Source organism: Heptranchias perlo, chromosome 6, assembly GCF_035084215.1.
Source record: "Heptranchias perlo isolate sHepPer1 chromosome 6, sHepPer1.hap1, whole genome shotgun sequence".
Taxonomy (NCBI): Eukaryota; Metazoa; Chordata; class Chondrichthyes; order Hexanchiformes; family Hexanchidae; genus Heptranchias; species Heptranchias perlo.
Genome location: NC_090330.1, coordinates 84,712,493 through 84,740,142, shown reverse-complemented (window position 1 = coordinate 84,740,142; position 27,650 = coordinate 84,712,493). Strand labels below are relative to the sequence as shown.

Genomic DNA, 27,650 nt, shown 5'->3' with positions numbered 1-27,650 from the left:
TAGGGAAATGCGACAGCCAATTTGTGCACAAGATCCCAAAAACAGCAATGAAATAAATGACCAGATTACCCATTTTAGTAACCTTAGTTGAGGGATAAATATTGGCTAGGATATCAGGGGAACTCCAGTGCTCTTCTTCGAATAGTGCCTTGGGATCTTTTACATTCACCTGAGAAGGAAGATGAGATCTTGGTTTAACATTTCATCTGAAAGACGGCACTTCTGACAGTGCAGCACTCCCTCAGTACTGAGGTACTGTATAGAAGTGTCTGCCTGGATTATGTGCTCAAGTCTTTGGAATGGGGCTTGAACTAACAACCTACTCAGGGGCAAGGCTGACATCTTGGCTCTAAAAGGTTCAAAAGTTGACATAAGCTTGATCAGCACAAGACTCAAAACCCAATCAGATGTTAACTGCTAAATGAACACGATGACTTTCCAGGCATATTTCAAGAATTTTAATACTATTGGATGCTCTATTCAATTTCCCACTAGCAGCGAATATTAAGCTGTAGTAGCTGATAAATAAACTCTCTGGGGCCTGGATAACAAACTACGAGCACGTCATGATTTTAAGTAAGCTAGAATGTCACATTCGAATGGGCTGCGATTATGACCATTGCACCAATAAACACATCTTTTCATGTTATGGGCTTCTAGAGTAGAAATACTCATAGGGTAGTAAATTCTTGACCCCCGAAGGAAGAAAGCCTTGTTTTGTTAGTTTGGCTAACTCAAGATGCAGGCCATCAAATGAAGACTCAGGAAGGTGTTGTACCATATTTGGCTCCCACCTGAGAGAGTAAATCCTGCCTATATGGGCTCTAGAAATGAGAGGTGCTCTCCATACTATGTACTCAGCATACTATCACCATATCCTTTCTTCCTCGTACCACTTCTATTTGCATCTGCTTGTATGCTTTTTAAAAAAAAAGTCTGCACATTTGGGCACATGCTTTGTACAAATGCAATATCAACATGCAAATATGCACATAAAATTAAAACAAACACAAAGAAATCACATTGTGGAACTGATTACAAATCTAAAATCTGCCCACTTGGATTCGATTGCTGAGTCCAAACTTAGTATAAATATGAGTGCTAGTACTGACTGGGTAGTAAGTGGGAAAACGTTCCACTTCTCTCCCTCTTTCTTTCCTGCACCTCCCGTTGTCACCTGGGTGAGTATTTTTTTGCAAGGGAAGATGCATTGGATATCTTGCTGTGCGCCCTGAGCAGAAACTGAAAACTTTTGAACATACAACCTTTTAAAGTTTGGTGTCACCAATTCACTACTTCCTGAGTTACCTTGTCCTCTCTTTTATCCTTTTCAGCCTTGGTGGTGTTCTGCACTATGGATCCTGGACCCTCACCTTGGTTTCTCAAAACAAAAAAAAAACCTAACTGCTCTATGTAATGCCTGTCCCATTCTGTCAGTACCACATCATGAAATCAAGATCTTGCTCAAAGCTTGTAAGTTAATAGCACCGAGGTTCCCAATGAGTGGATAAATCAACCAGAAGTACATTTGAACACAACACAAATTTCTATATTCAACTCACCTGCTACCCCTCCTTAAGTATTGCAAAATGGATGTAGGACAAAAAAAATGAATAAAAACAAATTTTAACAATAGAAAACTAGTTTCAGTCAGTTTTCCAGAAGAACTTTTATAAAAAAGCTAAACTGTGCATAAATTACAATACTGATTACATTGTAAAGAAAGAGCTGAAATTCCTACTTACGGTTTGCAATTATAATAGAACCAAAAGCAACAGAGTTGACAAAAACCGCACAAAGTGCATCTAACCGAACAGCAAGCCATCGTGAGGTTGACAGAAAAAGGAACCATGTCTCTGCAGAAAAAAAGAGGAAATAAAGCTAAAGAAAATCGCAGTGAAATACACTGTTTGTCAAAACAATTTAGAACACAGCTTTATGCACAAAATATAATTCTGGGTTGGGGTTAATTAAGATATTTGGAATCTAAACTATAAACATTTCCATCCATATTATTAAAAGTTTTGACTCTGTAAAATGAATGCAATGTTCTTGCTAGCTTTCTATTTGGTATTATCATTTACATGCTTAGCAGCAACCACCCAGATTTAAAAAAAAACAAAAGGGAGCCATTACACTTACAGCACGGCAATGCTGTCTAATAAAGGAGTAAAGGTAGCATATAGGTCCCCAATGGAGGCACACAGCAGGCTACTGTAAGAAGGATGTATGCTCCTACTAAGACAACTGCCAACACTCTCAGTCACGCTCTTCACTGTACTCACCATCAGCAGGTTTTTCCAAGATGAGAGCTGAGCATGGCTTGGGACTTCTTGATACACCCACATTTCAAATAAGCATATTCCCAACTCGCCATGTGCAATGTGGCAAGAAATCCACTAGTTTACAGAAAGAAATGTACAGCTTCTGCATCCATGGTGCTTCCATTAGTTCTTTCACACAGGCTTGCATGTGGCTGCCATAAAACTAATACCAAATATACTGCATTCCCATACTTTTGGCAGAGAGAGAGAGATAGAGAGAAAACTTAATTGCAATTATTTCTAGGCTTTCATGTCGATGACATCACCTTGCATTGCATTCTTTGGTGAATACTTAGTGTTTGAAATATGTTTAAAATTTAATGGGGTGAGGAAGAAGTAATCTTAAATATGTGATGTCAAACAAGGACATAACTGAAAGATGTTTGTGTTCAACAAAATCCTAACACTAAAGCACAGCTGCATTAATAGCTGAAGGCAAATGTGTTTCAACACAGACAATCGATTTCAATTTTTGTTTATGTCTAGTGATGAGTGAAGCTGGCAACCAGACTATAATTTCTTAATGCAAGTAAGTTTTGCCAGCAAATTAATTACCCACATACATAGATTTGGCCAATTTGACAATTCTACACAGTAGCTACACAACTGGAAAGTTGAAGGGTTGTCTGAGCACAATTTTCTATGACTACAAGTTAAGACTAGTGGTGGCAGCAATTATATTCTTAGAATGTAATCATTAACTATAGAAAAGAAAGATTGAAATCAGAGACAACAAAAGGTAACATATCCACAACAGACAGCAGCACTTCCATTCACAGGTGGGTAGTCACCCAAACCTAGCACCAGAAATTTGAGATGCATTAATGCTTGAAGACCATGGCATCTTTTTTCACTTTTTATTTAGTTTATCAGAGCCAATACAAACAATGTATATTTTTGTATTTTCTCAATTTTGGTTTATATTGTTCAGCATTTAAATAGATTTTAATCAAGTGAACACCAATGTAATTGTTTCAAACATTACACAAACATTTATTTATACACACACACATATTCACATAAACACAAATACCATCATACAAAACTTTGCAATACTGTAGGTAATAATAAATTTTGTTAAGCAATCATTCAACACTGCAGGTATTGCACATGAAATGATTAAGATTTGCTTCTTGGAAATAGAGGAGTTGAGCCAAACCAAATAAGATTTCTGGGCTATAAATCATGAACTGAATAGCCAAGATTTATCACATCAAACAAAAATACATTAGATGCCTACCTCGTAGAATTCCAATGGGAAAAGATTGAAAAGTAGACAAATGTAAGCAGCCAGTTTAAAAAATATATACCTAAACATGAATAAATTGGAATGCTATATGGTATATTCTCATAGCTTTTGCATTTGTTATTGTATCACCAAGTATGAAGTACCCAAAGTATACAATAAATCTGGTATGACCTCGAAGCATCATTCACTGAACTTTGCACTGGGAATAAAGCGGTAAGTGACTCAACAAGCTGTAACAAGAACCCGATTCTAAATGAAGCCCAATTTTCAAAAACACATCCTTAACTCTTAGAAACTAGCTTAGTAAATGTATTTTTTTTAAATTGATAACCTGTAGCCAGTTATTGGGGGAATAATGAACTTCTAATATTTAACAATAACCTTCCCAACAATTGAGAGATAAGGAAGAACTACTTTTAATTTGAATATGAAACTTAATGGGAATTTTCAGCGACTAACACTGGCATTTGCAAAATAGTTTTTAGGTAAAATCAGCAGTCCTTCTGAGCCCCTTTTAGTTGCAGCAACAAAGGTGATGTATTACAAAATAGTTCTCATTGCTGGATCAGGGATTCAATAGGGTAGATACAAAGAAATTATTTCCCCTGATGGAGGAGTTCAGATCGGGGTGGGGGGGGGGGGCAACTAGGAGTGAAATTAGGAAGTACTTTGTAATACAAAGGGTGGTGGAAATCTGGAGCTCGCTCCCCCAAAAGTCTGTGGATGCTAACTCAGTTGACATTTTCAAGACTGAGATCAATAGATTTTTGCTGGGTAAAGGTATCAAGGGATATGGAACAAAGGAGAGTAAATGGAGTTGAGGAACAGATCAGTCATGATCTAATTGAATGGTGAAACAGGTTCAAGGAGCTGAGTGGCCTACTCCTGTTCCTATGTTACTTGTCCAAGTGATCAGTCACTGTCTCTGATGACAGAGTCCAGTAACGTCCCCACAATTGATGTTAAACTGGCAGGTCTGTAGTTATCTGGTATCTCCTATCCTTCCTTCTTAAATAATGGAGTGACATTTACAATTTTCCAATCCAAAGGCACAATTCCTGAATCTAGTGCACTTTGGAAAAATATGAACTAACACTTGTGCAATTTCCTCAGCTATTTCTTTCAATATCTTGGGATGGAAATCATCAGGTCCTGGAGCTTTGTCTTATTATTTTCTCCATTACCATTTTTTACTTATATTTAGTCCACTAAGTTCCTCCCCTTGACTATTTTTTAGGTTCCCTTGTACCACTGCTATTTTGTCCTCTACCTCCACTATGAAAACAGATACAAAGTATTCAATTAACAAGTCTGCCATTTCCTTATTACCCATTATAGTCTAGCCTGCATCAGCATTTAATGGTCCCACATTCCCTTAATATATTTATAAAAACTTTTGCTGTTAGCTTTGATATTCCTTGTAAGTTTTTTGCACTCCTTATTACTTTCTTTGTTGCTTTTCATAGTCTGCTAGATTTCCACATTTCCTTGCATTTGTATAAGCCTTTTCTTTTAGCTTGATACTGTCTCTTACCTCATTTGTTGACCATATTTGCTTAACTACACTAATATAGCCTTTGCCTTTTATGGCTATGTACTGGTTTTGTATTGTACCAAATACTTCTTTGAGTACTTCCCATTGTTTGTCTATAGGTTTATCCATTTACAGTTCAGCCCAGTTTAGTGTGGTCAATTTATTTCTCATCCCTTTGAAGTTTGCCTCATTTAAATTTAAAACCTTGTTTTGTGACTCTCCCTTCTCCTTCTCAAACCTAATATCAAATTCCCTATTTGCATGATGGTCCCTTACTGTCAGATTGTTAACTAATTCTGGTTCATTACCCATCAATAAATCCAGTATGGCCTGCTGTTCCTTGTAGGTTCTAAAACATATCATTCTAGAAAACTGTATGAAATACATTCTAGAAATTAATTGGCTTTACTACTTTAGCTGTTCTGCTTCTTCCAGTCTATGTGAAAATTATAATCTCCCATTATAATCTCAGTTTTTGCTACATGCTTCCCTGATCTCCGTATTTATATATCCCCCGCTACATCGCTACGGCCAGGAGGTTGTAGACAACTCCCACCAGAGTCTTGCATTCTTTGCTGTTCCTTAACTCTACCAGTGTCTAATAGTGTTTCCACTGCCCAATCACCCATACTGAAATCCCTTCTTTCTAATATGGTAATTGTGCCTTTTAATCAATATTGCTACTCCTCCTTTCTCAATTTCCCTGTCCTTTCTAAAGACCTTATAGAAAGTTCAGCTTCCAATCATGATCAGGTCTCTGTAATGGCTACCACATCATACTCTTTAAGCTGAATTTGTGCTTCTAACTCACTTGTTTTATTTCTTATGTTACATGCATTTGGCTCTTGTCTGCACTATCACTCAACTTTTCCTCACTCAGCTGTCATTTGATTAAAATATGTTGAGTCAAGTTTAAAACTAACTCCACATACAAGTTATTGAACGACAACAGGATTTGAAGACAAATGCTCTCCAGAATTAAATACACCATTGCTGCTTTAGATCCATAAGTAGCAACTGCACATTTGAATTATTGATGTTGCAGTGGATGTACTGAATTTCCTCCCCTCCTCTTTCCTTGCCTTTTTCTCTCAGTCCTTGCTCTCCTGAAGGCCAGACTCTTGTGAAATATAGTTTCCATAGATCCTGAACACTTCTGGCATCTCACCAAAATGGCTATTGCGCACAAGTCCTAAAAGTGACCATTGGTCACCTATTTTACCATGGTGGGCATCACAGTTGAGCCTAACCTTGTCCTAACCCAATGTCCACACATTTGCACTTGCAGCAGGGGTCATTGCATACAGAACAGGAACAGGATGCAACTGGGTAAACTTGAGCCACTGAGGAGCTCCCTTCTTATAATCACTCATTGAGCTAAACTGCTTTTCAAGCTTTACAGTGCAATATATAAGGTATATAGCTCTTAAATTTTCTTTTTTCTTGATTTTTAAAGGATTTTCAAGATGGCAACAAGCAGCTCATGTAAATTATTGAGGAGTTGAAAAAACAATTAAAATCATATGAAGCATTTCACCTGAATGAAGATCTTGATGTTCATCAAATTTTGCTTGAAACTGCTGCTCTGTTTTTGTGGCACGAATAGTCCAAAGCCCTTGAAGGGATGAAGACAGATGGGAGAAAGCTGGGCTTCGAGCTGAATTACAAAATCAAGATAGATCTCATTAATTTTTTGCAGTAATTTCAAATACTGTAACATTTATTTAAAAAAGCAACAGCTCAGTGTTTTTAGCAATTAATGGCTATTATAAAATCTTGGTTTGGTGTGCACTTCCTGTTGTCATGACTTTATCATCACACTTTTGTGTCAACATCTATCATTGTAAGCAACATTTCTCATTCATGTTTGCTTTGCCAACTGTCACAATGTGGCTGCAGGTTCTAGCCACTAGGTGGCACTATCAGGCACATTTACATAGAGTTTACAGCACAGAAACAGGCCATTCGGCCCAACAGGTCCACACGGGTGCTTATACTCCACATGAGCCTCCTCCCACCCTGCTTCATCTAACCCTCTATTCCTTTCTCTCTCATGTGTTTATCTCTTTTGTCATCCAGGGAGTTAGACGGAGAGTAAGATGAAGCAGAAAAATGGGGCGTATGATAGATGTCACATTAATAACACAAGTGAGAACCAGGCTGAAGATAGAAAGTTCAGAGGGGAAGTGAAAAAGGATATAAGAAGGGCAAAGAGAGATTATGAGAATAAACTGGCGGCTAACATAAAAGGGAATCCAAAAGTCTTCTATAGGCATGTAAACAATAATTGGGTGGTAAGAGGAGAGGTGGGGCCGATCAGGGGACCGAAAAAGAGATCTACTCATCGAGGCAGAGGGCATGGCCGAGCTGCTAAATCAGTACTTTGCATCTGTCTTTACCAAGGAAGAAGATGCTGCCAGAGTTTCAGTAAAGGAAGATGTAGTTGAAATACTGGATGGGCTATAAATTGACAAATAGGAGGTACTGGAAAGGCTGGCTGTACTTAAAGAAGATAAGTCACCCGGTCCGGATGGGATGCATCCTAGGTTGCTGAGGAAAGGAAGGGTGGAAATTGCGGAGGTATTGGCCATAATCTTCCAAACATCCTTAGATTCGGGGGTGGTGCCAGAGGACTGGAGAATTGCACACGTTACATCCTTATTCAAAAAAGGGTGTAAGGATAAACCCAGACACTACAGGCCAGTCATTTTAACCTCGGTGGTGGGGAAACTTTTAGAAACGATAATCCAGGACAGAATTAACAGTCACTTGGACGAGTGTGGATTGATTAGGGACAGCCAGCAAGGATTGTTGAAGGCAAATTGTGTTTAACTAAATTGATAGAATTCTTTGATGAGGTAACAGAGAGAGTAGATGAGGACAATGTGGTTGATGTGGTGTATATGGACTTTCAAAAGGCATTTGATAAAGTGCTGCATAAAAGGCTTGTCATCAAGATTGAAGCTCATGGAATAAAGGGAGCAGTAGCGGCATGAATACAAAATTGGCTAAGTGACAGGAATCAGACAGTAGTGGTGAACGATTGTTTTTTGGACTGGAGGGAGGTATACGATGGTGTTCCGCTGGGGTCGGTACGAGGATCATTGCGTTTCTTGATATATATTAATGACTTGGACTTGGGGGTAGAGGGCACAATTTCAAAATTTGCAGATGACACAAAACTTGGAAGTGTAGTGAACAGTGAGGAGGATAAGTGCTAGACTTCAAGAGGATATAGAGAGGCTGGTGGAATGGGCGGACACGTAGCAGATGAAACTTAACGCAGAAAAATGCGAAGTGATACATTACGGTAGGATGAATGAGAAGAGGCAATATAAACTAGAGGGCACAATTCTAAAAGGGGTACATGAACAGAGAGATCTGGGGGTATATGTGCACAGATCGTTGAAAGTGACAGGGCAGGTTAAGAAAGCGGTTAAAAAAGCATACGGGATCCTGGTCTTTATTAATAGAGGCATAGAGTACAAAAGCAAGGAACTCACGATGAACCTTTATAAAACACTGTCTCGACCACAACTGGAGTATTGTGTCCAGTTCTGGGCACTGCACTTTAGGAAAGATGTGAAGGCCTCAGAGAGAGTGCAGAAAAGATTTATTAGAATGATTCCAGGGATGAGGGACTTTAGTTATGTGGATAGACTGGAGAAGCTGGGGTTGTTTTCCTTGGAACACAGAAGATTGAGGGGAGATTTGATAGAGATATTTAAAATCATGAAGGGTCTAGACAGACTAGATCGAGAGAAACTGTTCCCACTGGCGGAAGGACATGAACCAGAGGACATAGATTTAAGGTGATTTGAAAAAGAACCAAAGGAGACATGAAGAAAAACATTTTTACATAGCGAGTGGTTAGGATCTGGAATGCACTGCTGGGGGTGGGGAGGGGGTGATGGAGGCAGATTCAATTGTGACTTTCAAAAGAGAACTGGATAAGTACTTGAAAGGAAAAAATTTGCAGGGGATAGGGCAGGGGTGTGGGGCTAGCTGGATTGCTCTTGCATAGAGCCGGCAAGGTCTCGATGGGCCAAATGGCCTCCTCCCGCCGCTGTAATCTTTCTATGATTCTAACTTCCCCATAAATGCATCTATGTCAATCGTCTCATCTACTCCTTGTGGTAGCAAGCTCCACATTTTAACCACTCTCTGGGTAAAGAAATTTCTCCTGAATTCCCTATTAGATTTATTAGTGACTGTCTTTCTGAAGACCTGTCCAACTCTGTCGCCATCTTGAATAAAAAGCATATTCATCAACTAACTGTGGTAACACCATACATAATATGGAGAAAGCAATAAAAGGCAATAACAATATATTTTATAAGGCAAACTATTTGACTCTGCGCTTGACAGAGAGTCTCACCTGCCGAGAGCTCGCATTAGAAATTCCAGTGCATGCTGGTCATGGTTTTCCAATCGTTTTGTTTGGAAAATCACACACAGTGGCACTAGAATTTCTTGATTGCTGGACGGGACGAAGACGCAAGTTCTGCCAGCAATTGGTGCACTGCATCGCAGAAGTCTGGAAAATATGGGGGGGAGGGGGTGGCGGGGGTGGTCGGAGGAAATAATTGCGAGAGTGCAGCTGCAGCATTTAAAGCTGGAATACTCTTAAAGCTGAACAAGCATGCAGGAAGGTGAAGCCATAGCTCCAACAGGAAAAAGCAGCAAACATCTGAGAATCATATAAATATTCTTCATAGTGTAATTACACACTGGGGGAGGGGGCGGTGCAGTAGTTGGCGTGGGTGGTAAGAGACCAGCCAATAAAGCACACAGAGCCATGTAGATGGAGGGGGCACAGGTAGTGAGGGGCACCTCTCCTGCCCCAGGATGCCTCTCCAATGCCGGATATGGTTTAATGGCCCCACAAAGTCAGTTAAGTGTTATGACTGCAGCTGCCGTTAATGTATGTTGACAACATTTCAAACAGGAGACCGACCCATATTTACCTTAAAAGTGCATTCAGAAAAATAAGGGCATCACCCTGTGCCCTAAATGAACTGCAGTGACATGCAAGACTTCCATTAAATGTATACAGCATCGTGCAGCATGTGCATGCCTGTTAGAAGTCTCCCTATTTCTATACAAATTCAATGAGAAAGACTTCCATTAATATAGTGCTTTTCGCGACCTCAGGACGTCCCAAAACACTTTACAACCAATGAAGTACTTTTTGAAGTGTAGTCACCGTTGTAATGTAGGAAACATGGCAGCCAATTTGCACACAGCAAGCTCCCACAAACAGTAATGAGATGGTGACCAGATAATCTGTTTTAGTTATGTTGGTTGAGGGATAAATATTGGCCCGGAAAAGTGATAAGAATTCTCAAACAGTCTGTGACTAATAATAAGAAGTATTTTTTGTCATGCGAGAGAAGACTGCATACAATTCCAGAGAAGGACAGACCACACGAGGAGGGCCAGGAGAATGAGGAGGCAATGCAAATGCTGGGAATTCACCCAGCTAATGCTGCAGAGGATGGAGATGTGAGAGAGCCTGCATCCGTAGATGGCTTGTGCTGACTAAATGTCAAAGAACAGCAATGGTTTCTCTTTTTTGTGGCTATGCTCTAAAGGAGATCCTTACATGAGTTTAACAGGAAGGAAAAATTTGACAGCAGGAAACTCATTACATTTCTCATTCTTAACTCCACGGAAGCAAGAAAGATACTGCTGAAAGTAACTAAAGGATTGATTAAGAAAGGGAAGTTAGATTATGAAAAGAAATTAGCAAAAAATATAAAAACAGATAGCAAGAGTTTCTATAGTTATATAAAAAGAAAAAGGGTGGCTAAGGCAAACATAGGTCCCTTAGAGGATGAGACCGGGAAATTAATGGTGGGAAACATGGAGATGGCAAAAATGCTGAACAAATATTTTGTTTCAGTCTTTACAGTAGAGGACACTAAGAATATCCCAACACTGGACAAACAGGGGACTCTCGGGGGGGAGGAGCTAAATACGATTAAAATCACTCAGGAGATGGTACTCAGTAAAATAATGGGACTCAAGGCGGATAAATCCCCTGGACCTGATGGCTTCCATCCTAGGGTCTTGAGGGAAGTGGCAGTAGGGATTGTGGATGCTTTGGTGATAGTTTTCCAAAATTCCCTGGACTCAGGAGAGGTCCCGGCAGATTGGAAAACTGCTAATGTAACACCGTTATTTAAAAAGGGTAGTAGGCAGAAGGCTGGAAATTATAGGCCAGTTAGCTTAACATCTGTGGTGGGTAAAATTTTGGAGTCTATTATTAAGGAGACAGTAACGGAACATTTAGATAAGCATAATTTAATAGGACAAAGTCAGCATGGCTTTATGAAGGGGAAGTCATGTCTGACAAATTTGCTTGAGTTCTTCGAGGATATAACGTATAGGGTGGATAAAGGGGAACCAGTGGACGTAGTGTATTTAGACTTCCAGAAGGCATTCGACAAGGTGCCACATAAAAGATTATTACTTAAGATAAAAAATCACGGGATTGGGGGTAATATTCTGGCATGGGTGGAGGATTGGTTATCGAACAGGAAGCAGAGAGTTGGGATAAATGGTTCATTTTCGGACTGGCAACCAGTAACCAGTGGTGTTCCACAGGGGTCGGTGCTGGGTCCCCAACTCTTTACAATCTATATTAACGATTTGGAGGAGGGGACCGAGTGCAACATATCAAAATTTGCAGATGATACAAAGATGGGAGGGAAAGTAGAGAGTGAGGAGGACATAAAAAACCTGCAAGGGGATATAGACAGGCTGGGTGAGTGGGCGGAGATTTGGCAGATGCAATATAATATTGGAAAATGTGAGGTTATGCACTTTGGCAGGAAAAATCAGAGAGCAAGTTATTTTCTTAATGGCGAGAGACTGGAAAGTACTGCAGTACAAAGGGATCTGGGGGTCCTAGTGCAAGAAAATCAAAAAGTTGGTATGCAGGTGCAGCAGGTGATCAAGAAAGCCAACGGAATGTTGGCTTTTATTGCTAGGGGGATAGAATATAAAAACAAGGAGGTATTGCTGCAGTTATATAAGGTATTGGTGAGACCGCACCTGGAATACTGCATACAGTTTTGGTCTCCATACTTAAGAAAAGACATACTTGCTCTCGAGGCAGTACAAAGAAGGTTCACTCGGTTAATCCCGGGGATGAGGGGGCGGACATATGAGGAGAGGTTGAGTAGATTGGGACTCTACTCATTGGAGTTCAGAAGAATGAGAGGCGATCTTATTGAAACATATAAGATTGTGAAGGGTCTTGATCGGGTGGATGCAGTAAGGATGTTCCCAAAGATGGGTGAAACTAGAACTAGGGGGCATAATCTTAGAATAAGGGGCTGCTCTTTCAAAACTGAGATGAGGAGAAACTTCTTCACTCAGAGGGTGGTCGGTCTGTGGAATTTGCTGCCCCAGGAAGCTGTGGAAGCTACATCATTAGATAAATTTAAAACAGAAATAGACAGTTTCCTAGAAGTAAAGGGAATTAGGGGTTATGGGGAGCGGGCAGGAAATTGGACATGAAGCTGAGTTCGGATCGGTCAATGCCCTGTGGGTGGCGGAGAGGGCCCAGGGGCTATGTGGCCGGGTCCTGCTCCGACTTCTTGTGTTCTTTAGATTTGTGGTTGGGATCAGATCAGCCATGATCTTATTGAATGGCGGAGCAGGCTCGAGGGGCCGATTGGCCTACTCCTGCTCCAATTTCTTATGTTCTTATGTTCTAAAGGAACTAACACCAGAACCGTCAACATCTGGCACTGCCTGCAGAAACTAGTTCATTCAGTCATGACTCCTATCACTTGTACTCATCAGTCCAGATACGTTAACTCAGGGTGATGCAGATAGGCTAGATGAGGAATTAACACAGGGTGATTCACAACTCACATGAGGATGAGATATTGGAGGTGGAGCATGATGCACCTGAGCAGAGGCTTAGGAGATGTCAAACCTTGGCTATTGAGCATTTGGACAATAATTTCAGGAATTCTGCCAGGAAGACAAATGCTTGTAGAGCATCAGAACAATATGAAAGCACTGCAAATACTAAGATGTGCAGCAGAGTCCAATGCCATTCTTTACAACACTATCAGAGAGGGTTCCTCTACAATGCAAAGCACCCTAGAGTGAGTAGGAACTTCTGCATGGGTCTCACAGAACACCTAGGCCTCCTGACACACAACTCCATGGATATATTGAGGATTGATCTTCTTGGGCTAGGTTCAGGTATCTGTAGGAAAGTCTAGATCTCCTGCAGTGCCACCTTATGAGCCTGGCTTCCTGGCTTGCCTGCTGTTCCTCCTCCTCCAATAAATAAATCACAAAGGGATTCACCAGGGGAAATAGCATTTTGCAGCCTTCCCCTTCAAGAGTGAAATTTCCCAGGCAAGAAACAGTCTCAAGGGAAACTTTTAAATGAAGATAGGAGCCTCAAGAATAAAGAGTAAAAAAGAAAATTGACAAAAGTCTAATCCAAAGTAGTTATGAATTGCTATCTAAATCACAGTGAAACACAACAATTCACCTTTAAGATCCCAGCTTCAGCCTTCCTCAAATTGCTGGTCTAAGTAACTCCTGTTGTATATGGCATAATTTAGATCAGTGGATCAGAGTGCAAATGATGGAATTTAGGCCTGAATTTTCCTCTATGTGATGGAGTTTTGGCAGGAGCAGGAGTTTTGGTGGGGCAGTACTTCCACTCAATCATCCATGTTCGTCCCAGCCCAAACTCATTTTCCTGGGTCGGGGCTCATCAGGGATGCACGCTCTCTCCCGGCAGGATTACCGCCATCAGGGGGGAGTCTTTCAGTGCCAGCCAGGAAATTCTGGCAGGGATGCCGCTACAGCATCTGAAGATCCAATGAGAGACTTAAAGCAGCAGAAGCACATATCATCTATTGTATATTAAAAACAGTGTGGTCACAACATTCTAAAAGTATTACACCTGTAGGTTGTACTGTGAATAAAACATTATGTGACAGGCCCACCTGCAGTAGATATAATTAACCCAACCTAGAACCCCACCAAAAAACATTACATTTTTAAAAAACAGCTCTGTTAAAAAAAAACTAGAGTCCACTTTACAAAAAATGTGCAACATGATCAATGTAAAAAAATGAAAGCAAGTTTCCTCAGAACAGGCTGAAAACCATCCACTACTGGCTGAAAGACGGTGATCAAAACCCATCCTCTACAGACAGCACTTCCATTTTGACATGAAATAGTGACAATTGTTAAGTAAATTCAACATCACCAGCAAAGCAGCACATGGGAACAAATCTTTAATCATATGACCAAAAAGAGGAAGAAAGAAAGCAGCGGAACTTGGATAAATATTCTCCCTTGCAACAACCGGAACTGAGAGGATATACTTATCTGGAAAGGCTGAACAGGCAGGGGCTCTTTTCTCTAGAAAAGAGAAGGCTGAGGGGTGACCTGATGGAGGTCTTTAAGATGATGAAAGGGTTTGACAGGGTAAATGTAGAGAAGATGTTTCCACTTGTGGGGAGTCCAAAACTAAAAGGTAATAAATATAAGATAGTCACTAATGAATCCAATATGAAATTCAGGAGAAACTTCTTTACCCAAAGAGTGGTAAGGATGTTGAACTTGCTACCACAAGAAGTAGTTGAAGCAAATAGCATAGATGCATTTAAGGGAAAGCTAGATAAGCACACGAGGGAGAAAGGAATAGAAGGCAATGCTGATAGGGTTAGATGAAGTAGGGAGAGAGGAGGCTCGTATGGAGCATAAGTGCCATCATAGACAAATTGGGCCAAATGGCCTGTTTCCGTGCTGTAGACTCAAGGTAACATCGGAAGATGCAAAACAGCCCAACAATGTAATCCCCCTTGCCCTCTCACCCTCCCTCCTCCTTACACCTTCCTCCTCCTCCCTCCCCTTGTTAACATAAGAAAAGCTACCTTGAACAGAGTTTAAAAAGGTCATTGCTTGTAATTTAATTTTCAGTGTCCTACTTACTGGTTGATTCCATGCGTTTGATGTCACGCGATGTTTCCAAGAAATAGCGCCGAAGGAGAAAGAACACAATGACAAGTGGAGCGATTGGAATAAGTATCCAAGGAATGACAGATACTGCCACAGCTACCACACCCATGATCTGCAGAAAAGTCTTTAAAAAAAAATTACTGTTACTATCTCATTAGCAACCAGTTCAATTACTATATTACAATACAATGGAACCCTGACTGGAAGCCATTGCTTTGCAGATAATCAGGGGTCCGCTAGAATAGGGACACAATGACTAGCTGTTAACATGAGAAGAAATGCTTTTGAATATATCGCTTTTCTTACATTTTGTTTCCTTTCAATTTTTAATTAATTTATTATTTATTTATAATTTGAAATGATCCCATTTTTTAAATAATATTTATCCTGTTCATTTAAAGTCAAATAAAACTATATTACAGTAATTATCTATTTTGTCACAAACTGATTGATGCCTCACTATGCATAAGCACTACTGAAATTCCGAAGTGCATCAGACCTGCACGCTGTTGTGCCTCATGTCCCATCTGGGACAATGGTATCAACGATAGCTGTGCATTCAAATTAGCGCTATTGTAGGCGAAAAAATAGTTTCAGGTAAAGAACTATTAAAAGATCAGTGCTAGATGCCTCAGAGGTGAAAGGTGCTTTTTTAAGTGCCAGATAAAACGATCTCTGCACATCACTTCACCCCCGCTCCTTTACTTTCAAGTCGGGTACCGGTGACACTGGGCTCTGCAGGGTTATGCAGAAACCCAATTGCTGCTTCAGTGGAAATACAGGCTTCCTTAACCTGATGGTACATTTGTAAACCCACATTTCCATGTGTCTATGATGCCGTTAGTTCCCCTAGCACGGGGCTGGGGGGTATACATATCATCATACACAGCTGACCCAGACATTTCCTGTCAGCTGTACTCCTATAATATAAAAGCTCCTTTAAAGATTTGTGCTGCCAGCTGAACCCCAATGTACTTAGGTAAACCACCAGCTGGTTCAGTGTCCAGCTGATATCACAATAAACATGTACTCAGTTCACTGACACTTTAAAGACCTACCCCCTTCTCCTCTGTTGATGAAAGAGCCTGGTACTCTGAGTTATCTTCCTGAACTCCAAGCCTTACCACCTTTCCCCCTTAAAACCTGCTTCCTCAACTGCACCCTTGGTCACCTCCTTTAATCTCCATCCGATTTTGTGCTCAGTGCCCTCTGATCTCCTGTAAAGTGATTTGTTTTGTGAAAGATGCTAAATATGTGTAAATTGCTGTAAATATTTAAACGCTAGTGAGCAGGGCACATGTTCAGTGTAATATCTACTGGTTACTGTACCAGCTGACAATTTCCTCCACATATTAGGACTTGGGGCACGTGGTATTCAGGTGTAGGCATAATTCATTTAATCTTGCTGAGCATGTAGCACAGATCTTTTTTGTGCTCTTCAACTAAAACTACTGATCACTAGTAGCCATTTAATTACAGACTGTTAGCAGCCTTTTAATTCAAACCACTATTTCACCTGCAGTAACACCAATCTGCATACAGAGTTAGTGAGAAGTTCTTCACTTCCCCTGGATAACTAATCACTGCGCCCCTGTATCTCGCTGCTCCCTACAATGTATTATGCTTCCCTACTAACACCCGCGAAAATTTTTACAGGGAAACAAGAATGCAGATAATGGAGCACAGATAATCAAGGTAACACTGAACTACAAAGTACAGCTCACGTTAGTGATGAAACCATAAGGGTGTGATCCTAAAACTAAGTTTCAAATGTCAAGGGGGAGAAAAAAAATTAAGTGAACTTTAATGACAGGTACTATTATTGTTCATTCATAAAACCGCAACATGCCAGATTTCATTACCAGGCATATTTCTTCCTGTTAGGCTAAGCATTCTTACAAACTTTCTAGCATCTGCTAGTGCTGTAGATTTGCCCCTGGCATGAAACAAGACTATTATGCATTGTTATTTTCTTCTTGTTTTTCTATCCTCGGGTACTAAAAAGGACAATGCCGTATACTTAAATTTTCACAAAGTGACCTTAATCTTGAATAGACTGAATAAAAGGTTTTCTATGGTGAATTACAATTTAATGCACCAACTCTCACGAAAGTTTAAGGAACTTCAATATGAACTCAATGAACAGCAACAATTGCAGATCAATCATGAATTTTATGCAACTATTTTTAAATTGAGTCTACTGGTTATTGGAAATCTTAGCTAAAGGTTCTATACAGTCTTAAAAGAGACTGTCAGAGAGATTGGCATTTCCTAAACCAGCAGAATCTGATCCTGCACTCTTGTGATTTCAGCCATCCTCAGGGCATCATCAGTCTGTTTTAACTAACATGGAGCCATCATGTGCTGACTGCTTAATTTACTGTCTAGGAGTCATGACGATGTAATATGACAGCTCAAGATTTATGAATGTATTAAAAACTAAAAAGATCTGCTTATTACACCAATAGCAAGTGGCAAAATGTTACTACTTCTAGTGCCTGGTTTGACAACTGTATCCATTTCTGCCAGATCAAAGTTTTAAATTTTTTCTGCAATCTCTGCTGCACTAATAGTTATCACAAAACATAGAGCTATAAATCAAGCATTCATTTTTTTTGTGCAACTATGTACAGTTTTATACAAGAGACATGCATCCTGCACCATGAAAGTCATTGCTGGTATCAGACAGTGCTAACAACTATCTATCCACCCATATTCTCTGACCTTGTTCCAGGGAATAAATAAAAATGATGTAAGAGTGACAATTACTCAAGATGTCTTAAAATGAGTGCCTATGAACTCTGGATCCTGTGGAAGGTTCAGTTGCGATTACTTGGCAGTTAAAGCTGCATTTACACAGTCACTCATTTAGTTCAGATTCCTGGAGGCTGGCATCTATAAACTGGCTCTCTGAGTTTGCACTAAGTTTATCCCATTAGCACAATCAAAGATCCAGTATAAATGCTGGAAAATGGCACATTAAGGCCAGTTTCTTGAAATTCAAACTAAATAAGTGCCAGTGTAAACAGCTTCCAAAAAGGCTACAAGAATGTGCAGAATCTTGTGTTTTCAACACCTTGAGCTCTGTTCAGTCAATGATCTACATAGGGTTATGCGTTCTGGTGTTGTGCATGTTAACAAGAAACCACGGAGATTACTTTAATATAGAAACTCAGAAACGTTCTATGCTGACAATAAACAGCCCCATACGTTTTACTGATTTTTAAAAAAAAGTGTTCATCTATGTGAAAACATTATGGCACCCAATGCTGACATTTATCATTCCCAATACCATAGACAGATGCAGAGTTAAGATCCCTTTCCTCTACTTAATAACGGGCCTTAACTTCAGCCTCAGAAGAGAACTCCCAACTGCACCAGTAATCGTTTTTTAATTCCTATACTGGCCACTCTTATAGTTTCTCTAAGTGGGACTAGCAATTTAGTCCAAACCTTTGCTGAATTAAAGGCAGTTTTATTCTGTGAAACCACTTAGGTCCATTATGGCTGACAGATAGATTATTCATCCCACCAGCATGGGCTAGATTCAAAACCAGGTCCCAGAAATGAAGGTACAGTGTGCGAAAACACAAAAGTTGAAACGTTAAAGACCACAAAGTGACAAGAGTATAATTCTCTCCTTTGGTCCCATGGTAAGTCCTCTTTTAAACAGTGCAGATGACAGCCTGTTTGCAAGGCAAAATTATCTCCCAGAACTGAGTTCTTCAGCTGATAGAAGTAGATAATTTGCCTCAATTCTGAAAAATCAAACTTATAGTGCAAAAGGAATTAATCAGAATGGTTCCTCAGATTTAGATATCATTGTTACAGAATTCATTAAAGGGAGATCTTTGGCTGCAACTACCTGATATTGCAATAGGGAAATCTCTATCAGGAGCAATATTTGCTCGAATTAGACAGAAGTTTCAAGTTAATCACAGTAGTTCAATCAACAACTGTAAAGAGGAAAGGCTAATGTTTCAGATGTAACTCCAAAGATAGGTTAACATTGGGTGTAACCCTAAAGACAAGTTAATGTTTCAGGTATAATCCCAACGACAGTACCACCTCAGTTATAACCATTCCAAAGATTGTATCCAAAACATTAACCTCTCCTTTCTCTTCACAAATGTTGTGTATTTCTAGTATTTTCTGTTCTCGTCTCACATTTTCAGCATTTTTTTTTCTCATTTCTCCAATTATTCAGACCGGCTTGGAACGTACACACCGTAATTGGATGCACAGTCATCCTGCAACTGTTAACACTTCTGAATTTAGCACAGAATCTCAACCAAATTCTCCACTTGGACAAAACTCCATTTAAAAAAATAGTACAGAAGTCAATACTTCCATTTTATTACCCTGTGCTCACCTGCACCACAACTCAACACACTTAAAATAAGCATTCATCACATTTGGATAAAGATGGATTTCGTAAAGTGTTTAATTTCTTTTATAATGAGCAATAGTTTAAATATGAATTCTAAATTAATTTATGAACAGCCCTTTATTATGTTGATTTCTTCACTTAATTGCAGGATGAGGGAATACTGAGTATCAGGGGGCCAATGCCAAATTTGGCAGAATTTTTAGGACTCCAATGCCAAATTTGGCAGAAACTGTTCAGAGCGTGGACTATTCCGCTCAGTTTTTCCGGGTGTGCGTGGACTAACAGTCCTTAAATGGGCCGCAGGAGGTCGTAGCTCCTCACTAATACTGTGGGTCATTGCTGGTTCGTGGTCGCTTGCCCTCCCGTTTGCCTCCCCCCGCTTCCAGATTTATATGCGGCCCAGGTTTGCGTCCACGCTGGACAACTTTGAGACGGCCCCGACCAGAGACACTGATCGACTGGCAGATCGTCAGTATTACGTAGGTAAGGCCCGAGGCCCAATATCAAGCGAGCTTTGGGCCGCTGTCTTCGGGCACGTATTCTGGAAGCGCTGCCCACTTTGCGCCGGTTTTCGAATGAGACCATTTTTCTGGCCCTGAGCTGGATGGAAAAGAGCCCATGACACTATTCAAAGAACCGCAGGAATTTATCCCAGTTCCCAACATTCCTCCCTTGACCAACAAACTTATTTGTTATGCATATTGTTCGTGGGATATTGCTGTGTGCAAAATTGATTGCCGCATAACAAGAGTTGCTGTACTTCAAAAATAATACAGTGGTTGTAAAACACTTTGGGATGTCTTATGGACATGATAAAGCAATATATAAATGCAACTTCTTTCTTTCCTTCTAATAAATCTCAAGCCCTCCTGTAGTTTGTTAAAAAGTTGATCGCAGTTTTTAAAGACACATACTCATTGTGATAATACCAATACTAGCATTTAATTGAATTTAATTGAAATTCCTTCTGCAACAATTACATCAGGTTAATATCTTAGAATATTCTTTTGTTCAAAGTATATACGAGTAAGATAAGGGCCTGACTTTGTGACAAACTGTTTCTCTGGTCGCAAACAAAGCAACACAAGCATCTAAATCCCTAGTGATGAAATGTCGCCATACTGCTGTTTGATGTGATCAATTTGCCTGTTGTACAAGCTATCATGTCAAGATCACAGAATGTCTGATCCCTCCCTTAGCTCATAACAGACAATATTGATTACAGTAAACAAGCAGAAACAAACTTAAAGTCTGCTGCACTTAAAAGTGAAAAATAAAGCTTTTATATACAAACATTCTAAATAAAACATTAATGTTAATTGTTTCCCAGCTTTAGTAAAATGCAACTACGAACTTGCAGTTGTGTGAACAACCAAACTAATGGTGCATTCCTGTTTCCTTATAATATCAAGATTTTAATCTTTCAGCCATAATTTTTTTAAATGATACTATCTTTTCTTTGATGTCTAAATAAAATGAGAAAATTAGAGTAAATTGCAATGTTTTTGTTATAAGTGGATATGAAAAGTAACTTCAAAACCCAGCATAAACATACTTTTGACAATTAACTGTATAAACAATAAAAACAAAATGGAGCTGCCATTTGTACAGACAGAGAAAAAATGCTTTTCTTTGATTCTGGTTTCAAATTTTAATTGTGATCAGAATTTGGGGAATTAGCTTCTAAATTCACATTTCCATGACTCAGTCTTTCACAGCTTAAAATAACACCACAACATACCAGAATTCCTTCCACACACTTTCCCTGACACCACCAAACAATAAAATGTAAGGGTCAGTGATACTGAAACAAGGAAAGGCAGTTCCACTCTTTTGCACTAATGAAAGTGACTGACCCATACTATTATCCCTGCCGTAGAACTTTTTGTCTATAGCATCCAGATGCAGCTGCTATTCATTCAGACAACTGACTGTGGACGCCTCCATCACTTTTCCCCTTTCTTCAGCATTTTCACTTCATAAAGCTGCAGTCAATGTGTTTTGTGTGTGGTGAGGAGGGAATGACACATTCAGTGGTGGTCTCAGACTCTACCTACACTGGTGGTTCAAGTAGTTGCAGGATTAGGCCTTTGTGCTTGATGAAAAGATATTAAAAGTCAGTTATTTGAACTCAGTCAAGCTGCTGATTTTCAAATAGAAGGGTTCTGCAATTCACTTTTTCCTCTATAAATCACTGCCCTCTTCACAGCACAGCTGCAAGACCATTCACATAGTGTTTATACTTGAGAAACTAGAATATATTTTAGACCTGTGATACCACACAATAGATTCAACAGATAATAAACTTGGCCTATGCACATAATACTTTTAACAGCAAAGGGGAATAAATACATGGGCACACCATAGTTTATTTTTAAATTTGAAACTCTCACAAAAAATCAAAATAGCAGAGGTCCTTCCTATAATATGGAAAAGTAGGCACTCCATTTGTTTTTAATGTTTTGCTGTTGTTCCCTGCTCTATCTATCCCCGCCCATACACAGAAGAATATTTATAATGATGAGCACTGATGGTTTGGCCATCTCTACATATATTGAACCAAGTTTATTTTGATAACATTTCTGGGGAGAAGCCAGCAAAAAAAAAAGTAAACAATCTAGATTTTATTAATAATTTCATATTGTGCTTGAGCAGTAAAGTCTTCTAAAAAAAATCATGTCTAAAACGGAATGTGATGAAAGATGAAAAATGGTTAAGGGGTTAGGGTTAGGAAAAACAATGATTTGAGTTAATTTCAAGTGATTAAGAATGACAAGGTATTAACATGTAAAATTGATTTTAGAACGGTGTATCGTGAATTTATTGTGTAAGGCAGGTGGCTTTATCTGAGTTTTGTTAAGGAAAAACTTTAGATGAGGTACAATTGTGAAAATGATGATTTATTTTTATTCTGCGTCCAGTTCATAATATGCTTCCCGAATAAATTCCTCTCTCATTCCCCTTTTATTCCCATACAAAAATCTTGATAAGTGAGGCAATGTAGTCTGATGATATCTTCTCAGCCATGGTCAATGTCTCAGGTTGGGCAATCAATGAAGAACTATATTTGACTTGGCCTGACATAACTTTTCTCCTCCTCCCTCCCTCAAGCAACTTTGTTGAGACTAACAAAATTCTAAGCAAATGCCCAATACAAATTTCAGTCAATACTGGGATTCAAACTTGCTCTCCTAGTAAAGTCTAATGCTGCAGCACAGTAGTTCCCAGGTTCCAGATACTAGCCGGAAATTTCTGATTTTAACATAAGTGTGTGGTTGCCTGGTCAGGCGACAGAATCGCCAAGAACCTTCAAACAGAGCAAGTTAATGGAAGAAAGCAGTACCATTACTATCCTTGCCAAAATTATCGACAACCAGTCTCTGTGGCTGTGGCCTGCTAGCCACATTTTGACATTTGACATGGCCGACCACTCCCCTTTCCTCCATGAAATTTTTTCCATGGCATTAGCCTTGCTTGGTTCCAATGCTACCTGTCCCAATGTAGCCAGTACATCTGCTGCAATAGTTTTCCCTGCTGCCCCTGCATGATCAGCTCAGGAAGTGCACCCAAATTTCCATCCTTGGCCTGCTCCTTTTCTGAATCAACACACTGCACCTCAGCGACATTGAGCATAGGTATAGGGTCAACTTCCATATGAATGATGATGATGATGCTGAGCTCTATCTCTATGTCACCAACCTTGACTCAATGGCCCCAATTTTCAAAAGGAAATTGCGAGCGCGTTGGGGGCTGCGAAAATCGGGGAAATCCCAAGCAGGTGAGGAATCCGGCTCCAAGCCGCCAACTTCCAGGTTCCCCACAGATGCGTCTGTGTGCACGTGCGCACCTCATAAATACGGAAGTCCCACCAGCAGGATGATAGTTAAAGAATCAAATGTACCTCATTGAGGTACTTAAGGTACTTTATTTCTGACATAGTAGACAGTTAAAACGATTTTAAATTTACCTGGGCAGCTTTCCCATGGCTTCACAATTCACGTGAAACCAGGCATGAAGGGCCGGATCAGTCAAAAATAAATGAAATAAATTAAATAAACCACCATTGTACAAAGTTAAAAAACAAAATAAACCTACCTTTCCACCCTGCTCCTATGTGTCCCTCTCCAATGTCCCCCCCGCTCTGATCTCCCCTTCTTCCTCCCCCCTCCGATCTCCCTGATCTCCCCCATCACCCCCCTCTCAGATCTCTCCCTCTTCCCCCTTTCCAATCTTCCCATCTCTCTGTTTCCCCCATCTCCCACTCTCCCCGATCTCCCCATCACCCCCTCTCCGATCTCTCCCTCTCCCCCTCTGCCCCCTTTCCGATCTGCCCTCTCCCCGATCTCCCCTCTCTCCGTCTCCCCCTCTGCCTCCCCTCCGATCTCCCACCTCCCCCACCCCTCCGATCTCCCACCTCCCCCTCCCCTCCGATCTCCCACCTCCCCCTCCCATCCGATCTCCCACCTCTCCACGATCTCTCCCCCTCTCTCCCGACTCCCCCGCTCTCCCCCCATCCCGACTCCCTGTCCGATCTCGCCCCCCTTCCCACTCCCCCCTTCCCCTCTCTCCCTTCCTACCCCCGCCCCCTCTCTCCCCCCTTCCCCGATCTCCCCTCCTACCCCCTCCAATCTCCCCACCTCCCCACTCCCCCTCCCCCTCTCTCCCCACTCCTACCCCCTCCAATCTCCCCACCTCCCCACTCCCCCTCTCCCTCTCTCCCCACTCCTCTCCTCCCCACTCCCCCTCTCTCCCCGATCTTCCATCCTACCCCCTCTGATCTCCCCTCTCCCACTGAGCCCCCCCCCCTCCAATCTCACCCCCTCCCATCTCCCCCTCTCCCCTCTCCCACCGAGCCCCCCCTCTCCAATCCCCCGTCTCCAATAATCCCCCCCTCTCCCGTCTCCTCCAATCCCCCCCTCGCCCGTCTCCTCCAATCCCCCCCTCGCCCGTCTCCTCCAATCCCCCCCTCCCGTCTCCTCCAATTCCCCCCTCTCCCGTCTCCTCCAATTCCCCCCTCTCCCGTCTCCTCCAATCCCCCCCTCTCCCGTCTCCTCCAATCCCCCCCTCTCCCGTCCCCTCCAATCCCCCCCTCTCCCGTCTCCTCCAATCCCCCCCTCTCCCGTCTCCTCCAATCCCCCCCTCTCCCGTCTCCTCCAATCCCCCCTCTCCCGTCTCCTCCAATCCCCCCCTCTCCCGTCTCCTCCAATCCCCTCCCCCCCCCGCAAATTCCAGACCATCGGGCCTAGACAGTTGAAGGCACGACCATCAATTGTGGGGCAAAAGGAGTGGAAGTTGCACAGGAGGAACGTAGAGCTGTGGGGCTCTATGAGATTGCAGAGATATGGAGGGGCGAGGCCATGAATCACAATCACAGAAAATTTACAGCACAGAAGGAGGCCATTCGGTCCATTGTGTCCGCGCCGGCCGAAAATGAGCCACCCAGCCTAATCCCACTTTCCAGCACTTGGTCCATAGCCTTGTAGGTCTTGGCACTTCAGGTGCACATCCAGGTACTTTTTAAATGAGTTGAGGGTTTCTGCCTCAACCATCTTTTCAGGCAGTGAGTTCCAGACCTCCACCACCCTCTGGGTGAAAAATATTTCTCCTCAGCTCCCCTCTAATCCTTCTACCAATCACTTTAAACCTCTGTGTCCTGGTTATTGACCTCTCTGCTAAGGGAAATAGGTCCTTTCAATCCACTCTATCTAGGCCCTTCATAATTTTGTACACCTCAATTAAATTACTCCTCAGCCTCTTCTGTTCCAAAAAAAACAACCCCAGCTATCCAATCTTTCCTCATACCTAAAATTCTCCAGTCCTGGCAACATCCTTGTAAATCTCCTCTGTACTCTCTCCAGTGCAATCACATCTTTCCTGTAATGTAGTGACTAGAACTGTACACAGTATTCAAGCTGTGGCCTAACAAATGTTTTATGCAGTTCTAGCATAACCTCCCTGCTCTTATATTCTATGCCTCGGCTAATAAAGGAAGGTATTCCGTATGCCTTCCTAACCACCTTATCTGCCTGTTCTGCTACCTTCCTGCGGACATGCATTCCAAGGTCCCTTTCTTCCTCTACACCTCTAAGTATCCTCCCATTTACTGTGTATTCCCTTACCTCGTTTGCCCTCCCCAAATGCATTATCTCGCTCTTCTCCAGATTGAATTCTATTTGCCACTTTTCTGCTCACCTGACCAGTCCATTGATATCTTCCTACAGTTTACAGCTTTCCTCCTCACTATCAACCACACAGCCGATTTTTGTATCATCTGCAAATTTCTTAATCATGCCCCCTACATTTAAGTCCAAATCATTAATATACACCACAAAAAGCAAGGGACCTAGTACTGGGCCCTGCGGAACCCCACTGAAACAGCCTTCCAGTCACAAAAACACAGGTCAACCATTACCCTTTGCTTCCTGCCACTAAGCCAATTTTGGATCCAACTTGCCATTTTCCCTTGGATCCCATGGGCTTGTACTTTTTTGCCATGCCAGTCTGCCATGTGGGACCTAGTCAAAAGCCTTGTTAAAATCAAATGTAGGCTATATCAAGCGCACTACCCTCATCGACCCTCCTAGTTACCTCCTCAAAAAATTCAATCAAGTTAGTCAGACACGAACTTCCCTTAACAAATCCATGCTAACTGTCCTTCATTAATTCGTGCCTTTCTAAGTGTGGTTTATCCTGTCCCTCAAAATTGATTCCAATAATTTGCCCACCACCGAGGTTAGACTGACAGGCCAGTAATTACTTGGTCTATCCCTCTCTCCCTTTTTTAAACAACGGTACAACGTTAGCAGTCCTCCAATCCTCCGGCACCACGCCTGTAGCCAGGGAGGATTGGAAAATGATGGTCAGAGGCTCCGCTATTTTAACAGCCTGGGATACACTCAATTCGGGCCTGGTGATTTATCTACTTTCAAAGATGCTAATCCCCTTAATATTTCTTCTCTCACTATGTTTATCCCATCCAATATTTCACACTCCTCCTCCTCAACTACAATGTCTGCATCGTCCTTCTCTTTTTTAAAGACAGACGCAAAGTATTCATTAAGAACCATACCAACATCTTCCGCCTCCACCTTTTTGGTCTCTAATAGGCCCTACTCTTTCTTTAGTTATCCCCTTGCTCTTTATGTATTCATAAAACATCTTTAGGTTGCCCTTGATTTTACTTGCCAATATTTTTTCATGCCCTCTCTTTGCTTTCCTAATTTCCTTTTTAATTTCACCCCTGCACTTTCTATACTCCTCTAGGCTTTCTGTAGGATTGAGCTCTCGGTGTCTGACATAAGCTTCCCTTTTTTGCCTTATCTTACCCTGTATGCTCCTTGACATCCAGGGGGCTCTAGATTTGGCAACCCCACCCTTTTTCTTTGTGGGAACATGTTTAACCTGAATCCTTTGAATCTCCCCCTTGAATGCCTCGCACTGCTCTGACACTGATTTACCTTCAAGTAGCTGTTCCCAGACCATTTTTGCTAAATCATTTCTCAGCTTAGTAAAATTGGCCTTTCCCCAATTGAGAACTCCTGTTCTATCTTTGTCCTTTTCCATAACTATGCTAAATCTAACTGAATTATGATCACTACCACCAAAATGCTCTCCCACTGATACTACTTCCACCTGCCCAGTGTCATTTTCTAAAACTAAATCCAGAACTGCCCCCTCTCTTGTTGGGCTTGCTACGTACTGGCTAAAAAAGTTCTCCTGAATGCAATTTAAGAATTTTGTGCCCTCTATACCATTCACACTGTTTGTATCCCAATTAATATTGGGGTAGTTGAAATCCCCTACTATTACTGCCCTATTGGATGGGGAGTCCAGAACCAGGGGTCACAGTCTCAGGATATGGGGTATGCCATTTAGAACCGAGATGAGGACAAATTTCTTCACTCAGAGGGTGGTGAACCTGTGGAATTCTCTACCACAGAAGGCAGTGGAGGCCAAGTCATTAAATATATTCAAGAAGGAGATAGATATATTTCTTAATGCTAAAGGGATCAAGGGATATGGGGGAAAAGCAGGAACAGGGTACTGAGTTAGACGATCAACCATGATCATTTAGAATGGCGGAGCAGGCCCGAAGAGCCGACTCTTGCTCCTATTTTCTATGTTTCTACTCACAGCTGTAATTGT

The 27,650-nt window shown here is 41.3% G+C and overlaps 1 protein-coding gene across 3 annotated transcripts in view; it reads right to left on the bottom strand.

Annotated features, from left to right (window-relative positions):
• Positions 1-27,650, bottom strand: part of abcc4 (ATP binding cassette subfamily C member 4 (PEL blood group)) — a 376,726-nt gene that overhangs the window by 95,330 nt on the left and 253,746 nt on the right. For all 3 annotated transcript variants that reach the window (XM_067986483.1, XM_067986484.1, XM_067986485.1), the window contains 3 exons: positions 15,089-15,239; positions 6,645-6,764; positions 1,746-1,856 (listed from right to left, as the gene is read on the bottom strand). In XM_067986483.1, the coding sequence (XP_067842584.1) occupies positions 1,746-1,856; positions 6,645-6,764; positions 15,089-15,239 (382 nt within the window). The remainder of the gene's footprint in view (positions 1-1,745; positions 1,857-6,644; positions 6,765-15,088; positions 15,240-27,650) is intronic.